This window comes from Vidua macroura, chromosome Z (genome assembly GCF_024509145.1).
Source record: "Vidua macroura isolate BioBank_ID:100142 chromosome Z, ASM2450914v1, whole genome shotgun sequence".
In the NCBI taxonomy this organism is placed as follows: Eukaryota; Metazoa; Chordata; class Aves; order Passeriformes; family Viduidae; genus Vidua; species Vidua macroura.
Window position 1 is genome coordinate 2,592,338 of NC_071611.1, and position 21,909 is coordinate 2,614,246.

A 21,909-nucleotide genomic window follows, 5' to 3' on the forward strand; every position below is an offset into this window, starting at 1 on the left:
GAATGGGAAGGCAAGTGTTATATTCCCATTCACCTCACACCCCAAGAATCAGAGGATTAATGCATCCATTGTAGACTTGAATTTCCCTAGTGGTTAGCTCTAATTTTCTGCAGCTGCACAGACATTAGTACAGCAATAATACTCCTAATAGCAGTGATGGCTGAGACCGTCTGACAGAAAAGATCACTTGTTTTTGGGAAAAAAAAAAACAACCAAAAAACAAAACCAGATACCACAGATACATCACCCTAGATGAATCTGTTCTTAAAAATTGCTTTCTGAGCCTCCCTAAATATCCTAATAATTTAAAAACAAAAACCAGCGAGGTTTTTGGACTAAAGACCTCATTTGCCTAGAAACAACAAAAGCAACACTTTCTCTGAAAATAATGAAGTGCAGGTAGGTCTTTCATGAACGGGTAGCTCATTGGAATGACTGACCAAGGTTGATACATCAACCTGGATACGTAATCTTGCTTCCAAGTCTGCCCCAGTTTGAATTCCCCACCTTCTTTAAGAGGGACACAGGTAGGTTCTTGGAGAAATTTATACTGTCAACATGGTTTTGCTGCTGATATACCTGCAGGAACCCTGTTTTTTGGCAGATTCAGTTCCAGGTGGGCTCTGGCTTTCATAATAAACTCAGTCCTGCACACTTGTGCACTGTCTCTGTATTTCTGCAGGACCTCTGCCCCTGCTGCCACCTCTAGTATTCTTCCTTTTCCCACTTAATTTTTTTTCAGGAGCTCCTTGTTCATCCATGCAGGCTTGTGGCCACCCTTATGTGACTTCCTGGTCTCCAGGACAGATAATTCTTGGGGCTGGAGGAGGTGGTCCTTGCAAATCAACCCGCTACAGATGTAAGCTCCATCTGTTGTCTCCTGTACAAAGACAGAGCTTCTGCAGTCTAAGGGGATGGGAAGCAGAGAAACAGCCTCATACATTTAGTTCACTTATATGTGGATTTGTGAGGGAAGTGCTTGTAATAATTCATGTGGGTGTTTGCTGAGCATCTTTCTTCTTGCCTATAAAGCTTTGAATGATCACTTCCAAGTGTAGTGACAGAAGTGAAAAGGCTTGTAAAGGTGGAGAAATGTGTAAGCTGCCAAGTGAAAATGATCATATAGACGTCAGGAGCGCAGGATCAGAGTGACAAGAGACTGGACATGTTTCCATGTAGGTCAGTCTAGTCTACTTTGCTTTTTTTTTTTTGAGACTGGTGTTCCCTCATGCACAGCAGTTGATGACCTGAGCTCCCTCACCCATGGCAATGGCACTGATTTCAGAGTTCCCTCTGTTGCCATGAGGAATGGTTTGCTGTGACTGTGTACACAGACTCTGAGTCCTTCATTGCCAGGTGAATCACCCCCATCCAGAGAAATCCCCTTTCCCCAGGAGGTGTTTTCTCTCTGGCCCTCACAGGTGGGGCACGATGGCGCTACCCCTGAGAGCTGCTGGCTGATGGAAGAGCTCACCATTGTCGTGCCCACCAAAGGCGTCATGTACAACTTTGTATGCAAGTGCTGGCTGGCCAGAGACAAAGGTGACGGGCTCACTTCACGAATCCTCAACATCCTGGATGCAGAGTGTGTTAACATTGGCATCAAGGTAGGCACCAGGCTCACTTTGTGCCTTGAGCTGCTAAAGGGACCTCTGCTGATATAGCTCATGCGTCAGTAGCTCTCATGCTCTGACTTTTGCAAGTAACTTGAACCATCTCTTTCCCCTTTCCCCTTTCCCCTTTCCCCTTTCCCCTTTCCCCTTTCCCCTTTCCCCTTTCCCCTTTCCCCTTTCCCCTTTCCCCTTTCCCCTTTCCCCTTTCCCCTTTCCCCTTTCCCCTTTCCCCTTTCCCCTTTCCCCTTTCCCCTTTCCCCTTTCCCCTTTCCCCTTTCCCCTTTCCCCTTTCCCCTTTCCCCTTTCCCCTTCCCTTCCCTTCCCTTCCCTTCCCTTCCCTTCCCTTCCCTTCCCTTCCCTTCCCTTCCCTATGTTATTTTATTAGCTAAATCTTTGGGCATGGTTTAGGATCATGACTGTTTAGAGCACTGTTTAGTGAGGCTGGCTGGATGCAGCCACGGCACGGATGGGAGGGCAGAGCAGGTGGGGCACACCTCAGCAGCCTGTCCTCCTCTTGTCACCCACTGAGTCACCCGGCACTCGCAGAGTGGGAGCAGCTTCAAGGTGAAGGATTACTTCTAACTCCTCAGATTAGAGGAGTGGAAATATCCTAATGCTTTAATCTCTCCATGATGTGGCTACATACCAAATTTGCTAATAGGTGAAAGGGAAATTAATAATTACTAGAAGTTGTTGAAACATGAAAACATTTGTAAGCCTGATCTTTGGTGAGAACAACTAATTAAAGTTGAATCAGTGGTGAATAAAACTCTATATTTTTTCATTCAAATATATGAAATTTGAAGTAATATCTGCTATGCCATATTTCAAACAAGTACAAATTGGAAAGATGAGCTATGCTGATTTTGGATGTAAGATTCGTAGCAGAAATAACAGTCTGGGTGAATGTGACAATAACACGGTGTTTAAATACCTGTGTGGCAATTTAAAATCTCTATAGATATGCTTCTATTTACAGTCAGGTTACACTTTCAGAGTACATTATTTTTTCTTTATGCTGCTCTTGATCCCCAAGCTAAAGATATTCACCTGAAATCTTTCTTGTTCCCCAGATATGCAAAAAATTGATAACATTTTTAGCATTTGTGAAGGATTCACCAAATCAGTGAAGATTTTAATAGTGGAATTGACCTAAGAGGGTATAAAAACCTTCCTCAGACATAATATCAAGGTTAAAAGCAACCTCAAAAATGCCCCATCTGCTATTTAACCTCCTGGATGAGGTTTCCAAGCCCCTGTTGGTGAGCTGATGGCTTGCCCATAGATTGAAATGGATCTTAATGAAGACTCATGTTCAGTCTTCCTTTAAAAGCACAATCCTGAATATTTATTTGCGTAAGCACATCAAAAATAGACACATCTAACGACATTTTTTTTTCCCTGTGATGTCGGGCCAGAAACTTGATGGGAGACTTGAAGGAAATCTGGGGAGATGCTTGGGACATGAAACCAAAAGTGAGCATTTGACTTTCTGATCAGTCTCCTAGTTGAGGGAATTTGGGACTGTTCTCTCGTTAATAGCTGTAGTTAGAAACTGAGTCTTACAGGCATTTCAGAGTTCAAAGACAACTGATATGTTTAGCATCATTGGGAAGATTAATACTTTTCTATTTTTTTTTCTTTGCTTGGCTTTTGTACAGCCATATGTACCCATTTCAACTTAATTTTCTTCTTGGCTTGATATTCCCTCTTTTTGCTTTAAATTGAGCATTTGCCTTCCCATAGTTGGAGAAATTACTCAATGTCCACCACAGTCATTAGAAGCCTTCAGTGCATTGGTAAAAGAGTTTTTCTCCTTCCTGTAAAAAAATAGGATGCATTGCTAAGATTTAAAATACGTGTGGATGAATATGCGATCAACAGGTTACTCAGGTTCAAACAAATGTGAAAAATAATCTTTTATATTATGTTATTCCTTTGTTTGCACTGTTTATTTATGTGGCAGCCAAAATTCAGGCCAATAAAACTAGCCTAGCAGCATATTATTTAAAATATCTTTCTGTGAGCTGTTTCTTGATATTCTTCCACGTCTTAAAGAAGCCTTGGCACCACAGCCATGATCTTGAAAGCATCTAAGTGGTCTAGAGGTTCTAAAACCCCTGACAGCCACTGGGACTTGCACATTTTTGAAATATTTATTCAAAATCTTACTGTTCCCAGGTCAGGAGAAAAGAAGGAAATTAGGCTAGTAAGGTGAAAACTGTAAAAAACATCTTTTCACAGACTGGCATGCCTTCAGTGCACACAAGGTCTGGGAGGACTCTGCAGCTGATGCATGATGCAGCAGTGAGCATCCCCTTGGAGAGCAGGACGGCTGAATTTTTGTACCACAAGGAGAGTTCTGATGTATAAACCTCCAAACTATTAGTAATATTGGAATAAACATTGCCCAGATAAACACTGAACTTTTAGGGGAAACATTTTGCAGCCAAGAAAAACAAACAATTGTTCTTCTGGGAGACTCTTTTTTTTAAATTATCGAGAGTTTGGTGCAGTACAGAGCTGGAGGCCTGGAGGTCACCAGGCAGAGACACTGGTAGCAGAGTGTTGGAGACCCAGCTATTGATGTGATGGTTGTGACTCCTGTGAAGAAGCAGCTTAAGAGATCTTCATCCCTGGTGTTGCAATAGGACAAGGGATAATGGGTTTAAACTGAGAGAAGGTTGGCTTGGATTAGATAAAATGAAGAAAATTTTTACACTGAGGGCTATGAGGGTGATGAGGCCCTGGCCCAGAGCAGCTGTGGCTGTCCCTGGACCCCTGAAAGTGTCCCAGGCCAGGCTGGGCAGGGCGTGGATCAGCCTGGGATAGTGGAAGGTGTCCCTGCCCATGGCAGAGGGGTAGAACAGGAAGAGCTTTAAATGTCCCTTTCAACCCAATCCATCCAGTGATGGATTCAGATATTGTCACAATGAATGTGTCTCTTTCGAGGCTGAGCAAACCTGTAGAAAAGGTCACAGGTGGAAAGTCCTGTAGTAAGTTTTGATGCCTAACTTTGCCTCTGAAAACAATGATGTGGGGAAGAACCAAGAAGCTGTGTTGGAGCCCTTTCTGTCAGTAAAGCACATCTCCAGGAAAGCCTGTTGTCCTGATGCCCTCTGAAGGCTGACCTAGAACACAGACTAGGCAGAGTTAAAGAATAAAGGAGGGATTTATTAAAAGGCCTCCATGGATCCACCTTGGGCAGCACAAGAGCCCAGCCAGGGCTGCGCCCAAGATGAACCAAAATGGTCACAAAATGGACGGCCGGTCACGGGGTCTCTCACTTTTATAAGTTTGCTCCATTTGCATATTGGAGTTAATTGTCCAGTTTCAGCTTTAGCCCATGAATTCCCATCCTTGCTTTTCTCTCTTCAGTCCACTGTTGTTTGTGCTCTTGGGCCTGAGATTTGGATCATTTGTCCTTGGTCCCCAGCTGGAGAAGGAATTGTTTTGTCTCCCTACTCTGTGAAGAGAACTCACCATCCCATAATATGAAGCTCAGAACTACACCCCAAAGCAGCAAAGAATCAGAAAAATAGAAAAGCTAAAACCTGAGGCATCAGGTGTGTTTAGTGTGGGTTAAGGACAGTTGTTTAAATGAGGCCTTCTGATTGCTTCCAACCCCCACCAGATCCTCTACGAAGTCACGGTTGTGACTGGAGACATCGAAAGTGGCGGCACCGATGCCAATATTTTCATGACTGTCTTCGGATCCAATGGGAACACTGAGGAGATGCTGCTGGAAAAAAATGGAGACAGGTACAGTAGCTGTCTTTTTTGTTGGTTAGAAGTGGAGTGATGACAGATTTTAGTGTCAAGTCAAGAAGCACTCAGAGCTTTGATCATGCTCCCACTGAAACACATTTACTCCCATTGACATTATAGATTCAGACCTGGGGGCCCCTTGTAAGTGTTTCTCTCAGATTTTTAGCAAAGCAAAGGAAAAGAGAGCACTGTAGAGCCAGGGGAAACACCCCTTGTCATTTGTGCAAGTTTTGTTTAACCTGTTCCTCAGTGGCTTGAGAGATAAGCATCTTGAACAAAAGTATGAAACCCTGCATTGTCTCCAAGAAGAACTGTGAGCATTGCCCAGGAGAGCACTGGGAAATGGATGGGTGGTGGCAGAGAACGCTGCACTGAATGCCCTGATTTTACTAAAAATTATGAACCTCATGTTTTCTTCAGCAGAAACAGCTAACAAACACTATAACCCTAGCCTGATGCCAGCACTTCCATAAGCCAAAAAACCCACACACGCCACCACTCATCCACTTCCCAATGCTTTTTTGTTCCTTCCTAGCACCTTCCCTAGTACAGAAAGCTTTAGCATGCTCCAGAATGAACCATCTTTTAGTGACATTATGCTTAAATTTAATTAATTGACCAGCTCTGATATTATTCAGCAAGGCATCTACGGAGCATCAGAAGGGTGGGAGCTTTTGGCCACACGGTTTGAGCTCGGCTTGAGGGAATGCTGGATAACTGATGATAAGGTGCACCTTGCACAGAGGTGTTTGCTCATGGAATGTTTTACTTGAAGCCGTTGTAGCAGAGTGGGTGTCTGGATAAACATAGCTGAGATTGAGAGCTTCATGTGTCTAGTTAGTAACAAACACGAGCCTTGTCTGTTGTGAAAAAAAATGCAGCAGAGGTGCTGCTGACTAAAATATCTGTGAGGAACACGGCTGAATCATGCAGAAACACACAGCTCTTGGGGCTTGCTGCTCCCCATCACAGAGGAGCATCCAACACGTGGGGCAATGCCCCTGGCTTACCCCAGCAAGTGTGGCCATCAGTGGCACTGCTCTTACAAGGCCCTGGGCAAGCCCAAACTGGCCTGTCTTCCACTAATTTAATCCTAACACTCAGTCCTAGTTGGTGGGAAAATGGACCACTGATGTTTGGAGTCAGAAATGAAGCAGATATCACATCTGGGTGTGTCAACCAAAAATCTCTATGGGGGATCAAGACATCTCCAGCCCCTCAGGAGCACGGCTGTAGTTTTGCTGCATCTGGGGCAAGCCATACCCCTAAACCTCATCGCCTCTAAAAATACATCCCACTTGTCTACATGGTTGGGATGGACAATCTCTGATATAAGAGTATGAAAATGCAATACAGGGGAATAGAAAAATCTCTGTGTTATTAGTTTGCTTGGGTTATCATCTGACAGTAGAGGAGCTGTGAAAGGTGTTGAAAAATCGCTGGGGCTGTGTAAAGAAAAGGAAGTGTCAGGCACAACTCTTATTATGTTAATATCCCCAGGATGTTGTGCTGTTCTGCTGGCACATCTCTGCTAGTTGGAGGTGCTCTGTATCACACCTCCAGCTGTACAGAGCTCTTGTCATCTCATTAGCACCCTCTGCAGAGGACATCCACGTCCCCAAATTCACATCCTGTCTGTTTCCGCACCACTGCCACCAGTCTTCATCCAGCTGTTAACAGCACAGACTTTCCTGGCTCTTTTCCACACGGAAATCTCTCCAGCCCTTGCACCAGCAGAGCAGGGATGGGTGAGAGCTTGCTGCAACCAAATGGTAAAAGGCACTTCATCTTTATTGGGGCCATCCAGTGCCAATTCACTCACAGCAGCTTAGTGTATTACGAAGAACCGTCTGTCTAACCTGCCACAGATTTAAGGCAATTTTCGCTGCATTACACTTATTGCCAAAACCCCTGGGCAATGGAAATATTTATGAGGGCAGGCATGGGTAGGAAAGCTTAATGAAATCCTGTAGATAAATGGTTCAGTGTCCTGAAAAGGGAATAGCAGCAGTTAGCTTGTCTGGCTACTTCTTCCCTTCTCATTTTTTATTTTTTTTTCATGTTTATGTTCATCTTCATATAAATTAGGGATAGCAAAGAGCTTCTGGATTATCCAGATTGTCACTTTGGCAGTCACTTCCCTCTAGTATTTCCCTTTTGGAAGTAGCAGATGAGTATCAGTGTTACAAACTTCAAACAAGGCATTTGCTGAAGATAAAGAATGTTTTGTTTTGCTAGCAGACATTTTAGCTTAGAGTTGCTCAGCCTGGAAAGCCTCAGAGTGAGAGATTTCTATGAAGCTTTGTAGGTAATAGTGATTGTAATAAAAACTGATCATAGGATCACAGGATAATTCAGACTGGAAGGGTCACACCTTTTTGTTAAATAGATGTGGAAATCAATCCAGTCCAGGGACAAAAGTACATTCTATTTCTCACAGTGAGACAGGCTGCCTCAGTATCTGGTACCACAGAAACACAAATAAGAAGAAAAGGGAGTTTTTCAAAGAGCAAACATAACCCTTAATAACTAGAAATGGACTGGGACCAAAATTCCCTGTCCAAATGCCTCTGGGAGTGCAGAGGAAGCAATGCCTGGATGAAAACTGAGAGGCTCGAGCCAACCCCTATTACTAACATCTGCAGCTATGCATGCTCAGATAATGGTGTGAGTATAATCACATTCATCCTGCAGGGGGTAATCTGAACAGAGGTTGGTAAAGAAAATGGGTTTTTTTTTCTCCACATTCTGGCACTGCACAGCTATGGGAGGCTGTGTGCATTGCCAGGAATGAGATATCATCATTATGGATTGTCTCTGATATGGCAAGGCCCACATCTTGCAGGGCTCTTCCCAAATCTCTCAGCACACTCAGGTAATTCCCCCACAAGGAGAAGTTGCGTGAAGGAGAAACCTCAACAGCAGAGTGGTCACCATGTGCTTGGTACACCCCCCCAGATTTGGCTGCCATTCTCCTTAGCAAGGATTAGATTTCCAACTCCAGGACCACACAGGTCCCAGGTATTTGAGGGAGCAAACAGGAAGATATACCTGTTTAGAACAGAGTAATACTGAGCCTGAGGCAGCACTTTCATTGAAGCAAGGCTTCCCTTCCCAACACCAGCGATGCCAGGAGGGAGGGAAGGTGCAGTCCTAGCCAGTGTAATCTTCTTTGGGAAGCACATGTCAGCTGTTTTTCCCTTCTCCTCCTGCTTCCTGCTGATTGCTATGGATGAGCAGCTCCTGCACATCCCTGTGCCCGTACACAGCAGCCACGCACCGGGGAAGGTCTTTCATGCAAGCTTACACAAACCCACCCTGGTTCTTACCAGAGGCAGAGACAGTTTGCAAATCCAAATCCCCCAATTTCATCAGGTTGGCTTTGTCTCCATTCTAACACAATTTGCCTGTGCTTACTAAACTTGGGCATTGGGCTTCAATCCCGGTGCCGCATTTAGCTGAGCTGCAGCAACTGCCTCTCTCCACAAAACACAGAGTTTTGTGCTGCGCCCCAGGGGAAGGAGATGAGGCAAAATTATTTTGCCTTCTAGCTGGAACTGGCCAAGGACAGGGAAGTGGGCAGCTGCCAGGAGGGAGGCGATGTTCAGAAGCCTGACTGTGAGCCGCTATTGTTCTGGTTACAAACAGAACAGTAATGTATGCTACAGGCTGCCTGGAGCAGCTCCAGGTGGGCTGTGTTTTCCAGGGAAGGAGGAATCCCTGTCAAATCTGCACCGAGGTGTCTTGCCAGTGGCACAGTAGCTGGTGATTGCAGCACAGAAAAGCTCAAGTCCAATGAAGAACACTCATAAACTTTTGATTTGAGGCTGTTGGCACGGCCAGGGCTGCGGCACGGGACGGAGATGTGGAGAGGCTGTAAAGCAGCAGGAAAACCTCCTTGGTCTTCCAATCCCTGCAGGTTTGAGCGGGGCCAGGAGGACAGTTTCATTATGGAGATTGCCGACATCGCACCCCTCAGGAAGATGAGGATCCGGACGGACGGGAAGGGGACGCGCCCGCACTGGTTCATGGAAAGGGTAACGCTCTTGGCATCACGGGTCTCTCACAACCTGCATGTCCTGGAGCCTCTCAGCCCCTGGCAAAGAGGACAAAGGCACTGAGGGACTTGTTTTCATTAATTTTCTACATTTTTTTCCTGTTTTTATTCTCACGGTTTTTCTCGTCAGGAACTCAGTCAAGAAAGAAGAGAGCAGAGGGAATAGCTGTGTTTTAGAGCTTTTTTTTGTGGTGGAATCATGATGTCTGGAAGTGTTCAAAAGGCTTGTGGGTGTGGCACGTTTGTGGACTGTGGTTTTACAATGACCACTGTGGTGCTGGGTAAATGGGTGGACAAGATCATATTGGACATCTTTTTCAACATAAATGTTGGAAATAAATGTTGGGTTCGATGGTTTCACCACAGATTCCACTGTTAGATCTCACTCTCCTCTGCATGTGCCTTGGTTGCAGGTGTAACCTGCAATATTTTCTGGTGCCTGGCTTGTACCCTCAGGCCCTGCAGATCTCTGCCACGTGGGAATCTGAATCCTTGGGAAGGTGGATGTTTGTCTGCCAGACAGAGGCACCCTGGGCTGGGTGGGACATTCCCAAATAATCCATCCATTCTGCTGGATCATCCCATCTCTCCTTTTTCCTTCTCCTCTAGCAGGCACTTTTATTTCTTTTCTTGTCCATACAAGTAAGGTGTCATTTCTATCTTGCATTTTGAATGGAGCATGCAAATTGATGGTACTTTCCCCTGATGTCCTACCTTGCACAAATGAACAGTGCTTGCCTTTATCTTTGCTGTCAAACCATCAGCTCCTTGTAAGGATCACCTCTGGGCAGACAAAAGTAGTCTGCTTGTTGTGGGTCCCTGTAGTTATATTTCTAAGATAGAGGGGGAACGATGTGCTGATTGCAGACCATCAGATGTCATTAATGGAGAAACACATCTCTGCCATTTTCCTTTACCATGCTTTTCCTGGAGTCGACACCCTGCTGGGTTTCTGTATCTTGACCTTTGCATGAGAACAGTTTAAGACCTAGTAGCATAACCACGGTCAGAGAGAACACTGTATGATTTTTTAATTGGGTCCTTTATCCTCTTTTTTTACTAATTTACAGCAGTCTTTTTCACAGAGATAATGTGTTTCTAAACATTGATCCTACATAGCCAGCAGTTTTCAGTGAAGTCATGGACTTTGCTTCACTTTCAGAAGAATTTCTGTGCTACTGTACCATTTTTACTTCAACATTTCCACTTCCAAATTTTTTTCTCAGCAGCTGGGGAAGGAGAGGAACTGAAAGAGGAGGAATTCAGGCTGGACATTAGAAATAAATTATTTACCGTAAGGGTGGTGAAATACTGGGACAGGTTGCCCAGGGACATTGTGGCTGCCCTATCCCTAGAATTGCTCAAGGCCAAGTTGGACGGGGCTTGGAGCACCCTGGGATAGTGGAAGGTGTCCCTGCCCAGGGCAGGGGTTGGGACTAGATGAGTGTTAAAGTCCCTTCCAATGCTTAACATTCTATGACTTTATGCTGATGCTTCTGCAGTTCCTCTAAGGATCAGACCTCCAGCACATATCTTTATAACTGATGCCACAGATGCACAGTTTTTCTCTCTGTGCCTAAGGAATAACTCAACCTGTTGTCTGATTTGATTCAGATGTCTTGGTCAAACTCCCTTTGTAATTACTCACATGCTTTCCCCTGAGTTTTATAAATCATATATAAAATGAAATCAAATAAAGCTTATTCATCCAGAGACATTCCAGGTCTTGCAGTCATGTATCAGCAGCAGCACAAAGGCAAGGTATGGCTGCATCTTTAGTTGTGCCTCCCCACCTTCCTGTTGCCTTCTCCATCCAGGCATTCCAAACCCTCAGCCTGCTGGACTGTCCTACTGAAATCAAAGATTTTCCAGGGAAGTGGGCAGGGAAGACTCTCATTTGGACCTATCCAGTAGGCTTTACAGCCACCTTCCAGCTCTACAGAAGTCACAGGTGGACCAGGCAACAAGAACAGGTCTTGAGAACAGACTTAAAAGAGGGCTTATAAAAGTGAGGTGCAGCAATTTTTTACATGGGCAGATAGGGACAGAACGAGGGGCAAGGGTTTTACACTAAAAGAGGACGGATTTAAATTAGACATTAGAAAGAAATTCTTGGCTGTGAGGGTGGGCAGGCCCTGGCACAGGTTTCCCAGAGCAGCTGTGGCTGCCCCTGGATCCCTGAAAGTGTCCAAGGCCAGGCTGGACGGGGCTTGGAACAACCTGGGATAGTGGAAGGTGTCCTGCCCATGGCAGGAGGTTGAACTGGAAGGTCCTTAAGGTTGCTTCCAACCCAAACCATTCTTTAAAAATTCTGTGGTTTTAGAAGCTTATGGAAATGATGCCAATAGTTTCTGTTTTTCTTAGATAAACAGATCACAGAGGATTTTTTAACTCCAGTGTTACGTAGATAACTCTATTTATTGGTTTTCTTTCCCACCTTCCCTGCAAAGGTAAACACAGCATTTGCATTCCCAGGCAGAGGGTGGCCTACAGAAGCATTCTGGAAGAGGGGAGGAAGGATTTTTGTTCTCTGATTTGTATTCCAGCCTTAAAAACTTACGTAGCCTGGTGTGACATGAAAACTGATCGGAGCCCATTTCCATTTCTGTCAAAAGTGCATATTAAGACTGCATAATGAAATACTTGTGGGGGTAGTGCTAAACTCTCAGACAGATGGTTCACAGTTAGTGCTAACTAGCACAGTGAAATGAGAAGCTAGATTAAGCCATCAACCCCGTAATTAACCATTTGTTGCTCCATTTATCTACATGATATTCTCAGTTTTCTTGTTCTATTAAACTAACAATAAATGATCTTTTTAATTCCCTTTGGTCTTTTGGTAAACTGTTGCTAGCCATAATTTATACCGCTTTTAGTTCACCAGATATAGAAATGCATAAATACCAATTAAAATGCATGAATTATCAATGATTCTGTACACAGCCAAAAGATTCAATTTACTAGCAGGCAAGTAGTCATATTTTTTTCCTGTCTTCATAAAATATACTAAAATTTCATTCAGAATCTCAGCGAAGTAATGAACCTGGTGCTGAAAATTCAAACTTGCTACCACAAATAGCAATATGTTTTAAATGCTAGTACCTAAACCACTACAGGGAACAAAATTCTATTAGTGATGTTTTGCAACAAAATGAACATTATTGATCATTACTATGCCCAAGCAGGCACTGTGAATGTTCTCTAAAGCTGAGCAATGCTTTCTGATCACACCACTGCTGGAGGGACACAGAGTGGGGACCTTTTCCACTGATCTAGTGCTGAATCTCATGTTCTTCCACATCAAGCTGCCATGACACTGCTCTGTGTTTCTGAAAAAACAGGGAACAAAATAACAGAATCACAGAATGGTTTGGGTTGGAGGGGACAACAAAGTTCATCCCGTTCCAACCCCCTGCCATGGGCAGGGACACCTTCCACTAGCCCAGGCTGTTCCAAGCCCATCCAAACTGGCCTTGGACACTTCCAGGGATCCAGGGGCAGCCACAGCTTCTCTGGGCACCCTGTGCCAGGGCCTGCCCACCCTTAGCATTAAAGAATTTTCACTCTAATTAGGAAATTTATCTAAATGCATTCTTTGGAAACCTCTTCCTGGGATAGCTGCTTTCTCAGTCCCTGTGATGATTTCACCTGCTGCCCAGTGTCTTAGCTTTGAAGTTGAAAAGCTAGAAACAAGTAGGGATGAAAGCTCAGTGAAATAGCAGGAATTATGAGACTGTTGAATTCTGCAGAGTTGCTTCCCTCAGAATTTTAATGTTACTTTGTGCTGTCAAAGCCAGACAGATAAGAAGCTGCCTTAATGAAGCACTAATTGCATTGCATTCAAACGTCACAAATAATCCTGCATGTGGGACTCGGTCTTTATTCAGTCCTTTCTCCTTTGTATAAAGGAGATTAAGAGAATTTGAGAGTTATTATTGAGAATTGAGAATTACATAGCTGAAGCTGACTTTTATTCTTTGCAAAAGAGAGAAGTCTTTTTGTTTTACAGTCAGAAGTTCCTAGGTTTAAGTGAAGAATAATGACATGCAACAGAAGCATGAAGTTCTGTGTTTGAGCCTTTAAAGGTGAATTCCAGGAGCTGTGTATTTTGATATCAGCAGAGTGGGAGACGTTGTGGAGCATGTTTTACATGACATCTGGAAAAAGACTGGGTAGGGGTAAATCAAATAATCGGACATGTCAAACTTTTCCATTGCAGGAGACAGTGTGCAATTAATTTCAAATTGTTGGTTTAATGTTCCTGTCAACTACTGTATTTGCTCAGCTACAAAGCAAATTATCAATGTGTTATTCATACACGCTTCTGCCACTTTCTTTTCATGGCTTATTGGTGTTCTACAGCCCAGTTAAGCTCCCTGCATAATTAGCAAGAAGTTTGAGCTGGAAATCACACTGGATGCCCACAGCGAGTTCTAGGTATCCTAAAAAATAGCTTAGGTGCAATGCAAAGTAGTGGTCTCATTGTCAAGCAGCAGCAGCTAGTTTTACTGAGAGGAGCAGGCAGAAATTAAATATAGTCTCAGCTCAGCTTGCTGAGATGACTTGCTTGACCCTCATGATTTAAACCAAAATCCTGCATCATCCTCTGTGTGTGGAACACCCACAAACATCTCCTTGCAGGATTGGATTAATTTTCTGCTATTTTAGTCACTGGGAAAGGCTACATTCAGCTTTCACCCCTTCCAACAAACTGTTCAGGCCCCCTCTGTAGTCATGAGACCTGAGAGAGGGGGCGATGCCTGAACAAGCTCCTTACCTGCCCCCAGGTTAGGTGGGATGTGGGGCTTCCCTGGGGATGCCCAGGTCCCACCACTGACCACATGATGTGCCAGCATCTAGGGGTCCATGCTGGGTAAGTGAGAGGCAGTGCACCCACATGGGGACCCAGAGGTCAGCCTGCCACTGCTGCTGCTTCTGCGTCCCTTGCTGTGACCGCAGAATCACAGTTTGGGTTGGAAACGACATTTAAAGATCGTCTCATTCCATCCCCTGCCATGGGCAGGGACACCTTCCACTAGCCCAGGTTACTCCAAGCCCTGTCCAGCCTGGCCTTGGACACTGCCAGGGATCCAAGGGCAGCCAGAGCTGCTCTGGGCACCCTGGGCCAGGGCCTGCCCACCCTCCCAGCCAGCAATTCCCAGTTCCCAATATCCCACCTGTGCCTGCCCTCTGGCAGTGGAAGCCATTGCCTGTGTGCTGTCCCTGCATGCCTTGTCCCCAGTCCCTGTGCAGCTCTCCTGGAGCCCCTTGAGGCCCTGGCAGGGGCTCTGAGCTCTCCCTGGAGCCTTCTCTTGTGCAGCTGAACAGCCCCAGCTCTGCCAGGCTGGCTCCAGAGCAGAGGGGCTCCAGCCCTGGCAGCAGCTCCGGGGCCTCCTCTGGGCTGGCTCCAGCAGCTCCACGTCCTTGTGCTGTTGGAGCCAGGGCTGGGGCAGCTCTGCAGGTGGGCTCTCAGCTGAGCACAGGGGCACAGGGGCAGAATCCCCCCTGCCCTGCTGCCCACACTGGGGGATCAGCCCAGGATAGAGTTGGATTTCTGAGCTGATATCCCTTGGGCAAAAACCGCTCATAATATGAATCTCTTTCCCCTGTCTGCTCCTCCTGTAGCACCAGCCCAGAACGAGATACCAGGGCAGTTCTCTGTTTCTGTCCTTACAGCTTACAGTAGGATGCACACAGATGCAATCACACATCCTGGGTGAGGGGCTGAGGATGGAAAAAGCTGGCATTTTGCTCCAGCAGCTTTAGTAGCCAGACATTTTTTTTCAGACAGCATCTGGAGTGCTCAGCAGGGGCTGGGTATTTGTGAGAGGCCTGACTTCTGTGTCTGTGAGTGCTCTCCAGCTGACAACTCTAATCTGCTTCTATCCCCACTGCTTCCCTGACAATTCCCTGCAAGCTTTGCTCAGGACATTGTGCTACTAACAGTGTCACTGTCATTCCCAAGCAGGGCAGAGGTACTGCTGGCTGAACGTCTTCCAGCATGGAGTTTATGCCCTGGGGTGGGGGGAAAATAAACCATAGATTCTCATAAATGGGGAAAATAGATTTTCAGTCAACCTGACATCAGTCAATTTTGCAAAGAAAACTTTCAGGGTTGGACTCTTAAGAGGACGCAGGCATTGTTCACACATCCTTGAGAGAGGACACTTCTGTGCCCCAGCAGAAAGGCCACCAGCTGGGGTGGGGGAGACCTGATTTCTGCCTGGTTCAAAGCAAGGGTCTGATTCAATATCTCTTGACTCACAGAACAGGTTTTTTTGACCACAAAGTAATAGTGTCACTGGCTATGAATAAGCAGCTTTTTAGAAAAGTGGGACATCTTCTACAGCCAAAAACGTCCTGTCCCCCTGGGACAGGGGGGTGAAGGTGCTGTGTTACAGATCCCTCTTTAGCATCAGGCAGATTGAAAACCCCAGATGAGTGTCCTACCCACAGAACCACTCAATGCACAAGCAGCATGGCTTACTGCTCATCTTCACTGTAGCTACTGCCCTTTTTAAAACAACTTTTTTATAACCTGGAGCAGTATTCTTCTTTTGAATTGCTGAAGACTCCAGCAAGGCTTGGTTGGGGTCAGTGGAAGGCCATGGACTGGGAGACCTGAAACTTGAAGACAGAATTTGAGCACGTTTTATCTCAAGATAAGTTTTACTGAAGTTTTTTTTTCCTTAGGTTGATATATGAGCATGGAGTGGAAGGGCACTGAGGTGGTCACGGGGCTACAAGAAGCACGTGGCACTCTAGGAAAGGCTGAGGAAAATAGAGTTTTTAAGCCATGACAAGAAAAGGTTGAGGGGGGAATCTAGTTACAGTCTTCTGCTGCTTGAAAGGAGGTTACAACAACCATTGATCCACACTCTTCCCAGAGGTGGACAGCAAAAAGTCACGAGGCAATGGACATGAGTTACACCGAGGAAAACCCTGATCAGGCACAAAGAATAAAATCTTCCCAACGAGAGTGGTGCACCCTGGGATGAGGAGTCAGAGTGTCTGGGGGAATCTACAGCCTTGAAGATTTTCGCAGGTCAGCTGGGCTCTTTGCATGGCACGCAGCCATGCTTGGAGCAGCGGAGCTATCGACATCCAGGCATCCTTTTCTAATGTGACATTTCCCACCACTCCTGGCTCGCTCCTCCCTGACACTATGCCACGCTTCTCTGACACGTCTGGGCTCATGTTTCCACGGCCTTTGCAGAGGCAGTGTTTTCTGATGCACCGCTACACACAGGGGCAGCCTCTGTTTCTGTTGGATGGTGACACAAATGGCAATTTACAGCACGGCCTCCTGCCTTCCCTTCAGCTCCCCCAGTTTAGTGAGAACTTATTGCTAGGTTTTTGCTCTAGGCAGGTGTAATGCTTTTCTCCCACTTGACTGATGCTCCACCAAGCCCACACACAAGAGACATAAAGGTGGGTATTTTATTAAGCATTTGTTGGAATAACTTGTTGAGCTGCTCTGAATTCATTCCCATTCTGTTCTTATCACCACAGCATCTGAGCTGCTTCCACAACACGTTAGATAGTGTGACTAATATCTGTTGCATACTGTTTGTTCTGTCACCTTTTCCCAGAGGGAGAAGTGTGTGAAATATTAAGTTTTTGCTGGCCTAATTTTATCTTGTGCCTTGTTTTAACTTGTTTGGGCTTGTGTCTCTCTACAATGAATTCTGCTTGTTCACGCAAAGGAGACAGGCAAAAGAAAGATGCCGAGTGCTTCGAGGAGAGGTAGTGAAGTTTTTAATAACTCTGTTATTCCCAGAGAAGTCTTCGGAGTGAATTCCATGCTGGCTCACAGGAGAGGTCTGACCCTCTTAGAGATGAGCTTTGTCCATAACTTAGGTCACAGGAGCAAATTTCTCCCTTTGCTTTGCCACATGGTTGAAAAGGCATTATAATACTGTGAAGACCATTTCTCAGAACAAACCACCACAACAAATACTGTCCATAGGAGAGAACTCAATTTATCCCAGAAGAGTTCAGGGCAAGCTTTGGAGCTATGGCCAAGCTCTCCCCATGTCCTACCATATCATGTACTTTATAAGTTTAACATTTGCCCTCATTCAAATGGCATGTTTTTCCCCCCCATTTTGGCTCTTCACAGATCACCCTGAAGAACCTTACTAACCAGGAAGTGGCCACATTTACCTATGGGGATTGGCTGTCCAAGCTGAAAAATGCCACGGGAAGCCTGGTGTGTGAGATGCCAGCTGTCATAAACGACGAGCAGATGATGGAGGACACCACATACACTCTTCAGGTTAAAACCAGTGACATTGGAGGTTGGTCCTCACTGGATATTTTATTAATTTTCTAGTATAAAGTTTGGGTTTTTTTTCACAGTGGAAAAAAATCCCATCTGCTTCATTTGAAGTTACATTTGCAAAAAAAATAGTTTAGCTGGAATACAACCATTTTGGCTGGCTATTTGCCGTGGCAGTGTCTAAGAGACTCATTCTCATCTGAGCTCTGGGAATAACATATTTAGACACAAGGCCCAGGTCTGACTGCTCTTTGATTCCTCTGAAGACACCCTAACAGAAACTATTGCCAGACCAAGATGCAGAGGTCAGGAGCCACATTTTTCTTTTTGGTCAGGTCCATCCATGTAGGGTCAGGGCTGGTGTGCTTCAGGTTTTCAGTCAGCACGGTCTGTCTTACCTAAAGCAGACAGCAATAATTCACCCACCTTCTCAAAGTGGTTTGAGACCATTTATCTCAGGCTGTGAAGAAAAAAAAAAAAAAAACAACATTTCTAAATGCAGAACAGATAGAAGAATGGAACAGGGTATACAGAAAGAGCTTCAAGAGCCAAGAAATGGGTTTCAATGTAATTTCCTGGGATCACTGCCTCTTTTCATGGGAAATTTTGTCAGGCTACTGGATGAAATCTGCTGCCACATGTAAAGTGAATAGTGCCAAGATGGGGCAAGCCAAGCATTGTATTGAAGACACTTTGTTCCAAAGGTGTCTTCCTCAAGTGAGATTCTGTCACATCAGTTCACATAACCAACTGCTGACCTCAAAATATCTTTTCTTTATTCCTTTGTTACTTTCTTCTTTTTTTTTTTTCCTTCCTCCTGGTTTTATCAGCAGTAATTTATGCAGCTTCTAAGGTTTGATCTGAGAATATTAAAATTTCTCTGGCAGAACATCTTTGTGCCACCTCACCACATCTTATCGATCTTCTCTGCCAGGTAGTGAAATACAAAAAACAAAAGAGAGACAGAGAGAGAGGAAGATTTGTTTATGTATCTGGCCATCCATCTAATGTAATGGTAAATCTTTCTGTGAGCTAACTCACAAAGGTGATGGACATAGAAATGAGAGGAGAAGGGAAAATGACAGCAGCAGCAGACAGATCTGCCCTTCCCATTGAATGAAGGATGACGGGTATTAATGAAGAAACATTTTATTTCATTATGAACAGCAACCACCAGTAGGAAAGAGCAGATTACAGAGAGGTTTCAGAGAGCCTGTTTGTGATTAGATCACACAGCTCACTGACATGATGCTGAACTTCATCCAGCTTATCTAAAGCAGGCGCAAGTCATGAACCATCTCCCCCTTTTGATCATTATGTATTCCACAATTACTCCTGGTTGGACCAATTCAGGAAGAAAGACATTTTATCCTTGGTGGTGTTTAAACATGTTATATCATCTCCTGTCACACTGACATTGTCAAGGAGCAGCAATACTGCACAAGGGCTGGAATCAAATCTGTTTATTCCTAGGTATAAAGTTTTTCTTTGCAATGGCTTTCAACTTTCCAGCTCATAAGAATCACCAAAAAGAAAAAAGGAAAAAAGAAAAAAGAAAATACACAGAAAAAATAATCTCACCTATTTGCCACTCTCTGAAAAATAATATATTTCTTGTTTTAGTTCCTTCTAGTCTAAACTGTCCGTGGTCAATTCATCTGGGAAAGAAGTCTTCATCAGAGGTCTGGATAACTCTCCTGAGGGTCTCTGCCTTTTGAGTTTTTCTTCATCAGATTCAGACAGAGATTTCATTATTAAATTAGGTTAGATGGCTAAAGTTAGGGAAAATTAATCTCACAAAGAAGATTCTGCAGCAAACTAGAAAGCATAAGCTATTTCCTCTCCACCACACACACATGTTTAATAACAGCATTGTTTTACATTTTCCTCAAGGAAACCTTTAAGTTACAGTTTGTCTTTCGCAAAGTCACCCTGCTCCAGTGAAAATCTGACCTACAGAGTTTGCAACAGGGAACAGCTCTGCTCCTGCAAAGCTCAAATCACCTCTTTTCCACCACCAGCAGTACTTCAGATGACTCTCAGACAACACACAGAAAAGAGGAGGTTGTTAGGGCGTACACTTCCCAAGTCAGATGGGTAATCTTTGGTTAAAACCAAGGCCTTGATATCAGATGTAAAGCACAATCTGATTTTCATCAAGGCAGGACCCATAGACATAGATGTAATAGAGGCAGACCACCTGATGGCTCTTTCTGAGGCACAAAAATGTCCTTTGGCTGGTTAATTTTTACTTTCTTTATGCAAGCATCATATACATGTTAATGCAATAAAGATGGAGGGTGAATAAATACTGCTTTCTCATTTTCCAAGCATTAATGAAGCAGAAGGTTCTTATCTCTGCTGTTATAAGATTAATTAGGATGTTGTCAACTCAGTTCCAACCTACAAATTACATAATTTAGGACAGTTGATGTCAGCTCATAGTGCCTTATATAGGTCTTTTTTAATGTAAAAAGACAGACATTCTTTGGCCTCAGAAGGCTGTGACTCAAGCCCAGAGTTCGTTTGAAAATGAAGCATCTGCTCAGCAGGAATCATATAATCCTAGAGATTCCTGTTGAAAGGGTCCTCTAGAGGTTGCTTCACCCATTCTCCTGCTCAAAGGAGTGCTGCCAGCACCAGGTCAAGCCAGCTAAGAGTGCCCAGCCAAACACTGGACAACTCCAGGAATGGTGATGCCACCACCTCCCCAGGCATCTGCGCCCAGACCTGCACCATATTCCTAAGAGACTTGTTTCTTCCTCATTCCCAGCCTGAACCTCCCCAGCAACTTGTGGCTTTGGCTTTTTGGGGTATGCTGTGGCACAGTACGTGGCCCTGTCATCATGACCCCTGTCCCTGCACATGGGGCCCTTGTGCTCCTGCCCCAACTCCTCTCTGGGCTTCTCCTCACAGTGGTGTGTCCCAGCTCTTGGCCATCTTAGTAGCCACCCTCTGAGCTCTTCTCAGTGTCTTGACACAGGAATTCAAACTGGTGTTTTGCACTGAGCTCTGGAAACTTCCTGCTAGCTTGGATCCAATCAGAATGTGAAGGGAACTGCTGTAAACTCTGGGACATCTTCAGCCTCCCAGCATGTGCAAAGTTTATTCCAACCTAGACAGAGGAGTTTGCATTTCTCCTTGCTGAATTCCACGGGATTTCTGCTTGCCCAGTCCTCGAGTTTCTCGAGGTCCGTCTGGGTTGGAATTCTGGCCTTCAGCATGTCAGTCACTCACACAAATCTGCCCTTAGCTGGAAATCTGCTGAGGAAACACTCTGACATTGTTTAGGGTGTTGATGATGAAGTTCAGCTCAGTTCTGCAGATCCCAGAATCAATCCATGAGCTATTGCACTCATCACCAGTTAAGGCTGCTGCAACCACAGTACCTTCATCTCTTCATTTGTCAAGTCTTTTACAGTTCCTAAATGCACCTGATGGTTTCCTAGAACTGGCAACAACAACAACAACAAAAATATCAGTGACCCAAATAAGTGAAATGTACATTGATTTAGCATTTCTGTCTTTTACTTTCCCATCTCCTGCTAATTGCTTGTGAGGGAAATGTCACAGCATGAGACCTTCGTAAGCTTCTTCCTGCAGGGACAGTTTTGCTAAGAAACAGTTGGTTCTGTGCTTTTTGAGACCTGGCATTAATTAGGAGCCTGCTCCTTGCAAGGAAAGGGACTTCAGTTTGCTTTGTTCCTCACCTCAGCAAGCTTTGGGGTCATAAAAAGTACTGCCAGGTGAACTGCGTGGATCCCTGATGCTTTCTCTTCCTACTTAAACCCTTCCCAGGGAACTGTTGAAAATTAGCCCCAATTTAACATGGGCAGCTTCTTGCATGGACACGTGTTGCTTTACTTTTCCTCTGTATGACCATTTCTCTCCTCTTTTTCTTCTACCAATTTTTTTTTTTTTTCAAGTCCTTCCATAAGAACAGTCATGATTTCTTCCTAACTTCTGTATTCAAGTAACAATCCTGTGGAAGTGGGACCTTTCTCCAGAAGTTTACAGTCCCCCTAACTTTGTCTCTGCATTGTGTTTGAATGGAGCTGTGGGAAACACTGTCTCTGTGGCTCAAAGTGGATTTGTGATACTCTTGTGTAAGAAAGGGCCTGGCAGGAGGCTAGACTTTCAAAGCTGGGCTATCCAAATGAGGGTGGCAGATGCCGAGTTTCTTTGTAAGG

General features: G+C 44.8%; 1 protein-coding gene across 2 annotated transcripts in view; it reads left to right on the forward strand.

Moving 5' to 3' along the window:
- The first annotated feature begins 9,213 nt into the window (after positions 1-9,213).
- The window catches only part of LOXHD1 (lipoxygenase homology PLAT domains 1), a 32,294-nt gene continuing 19,598 nt past the window's right edge, over positions 9,214-21,909 (forward strand). The window contains exons 1-2 of one of the 2 annotated variants that reach the window (XM_054003462.1): positions 9,214-9,418; positions 17,561-17,738. In XM_054003462.1, coding sequence (XP_053859437.1) covers positions 9,245-9,418; positions 17,561-17,738 — 352 coding nt within the window. In that variant the 5' untranslated portion in view covers positions 9,214-9,244. Of the gene's footprint in view, positions 9,419-14,255; positions 14,312-17,560; positions 17,739-21,909 lie in introns of those variants that run through there. The other variant, XM_054003463.1, reaches the window with a different exon arrangement.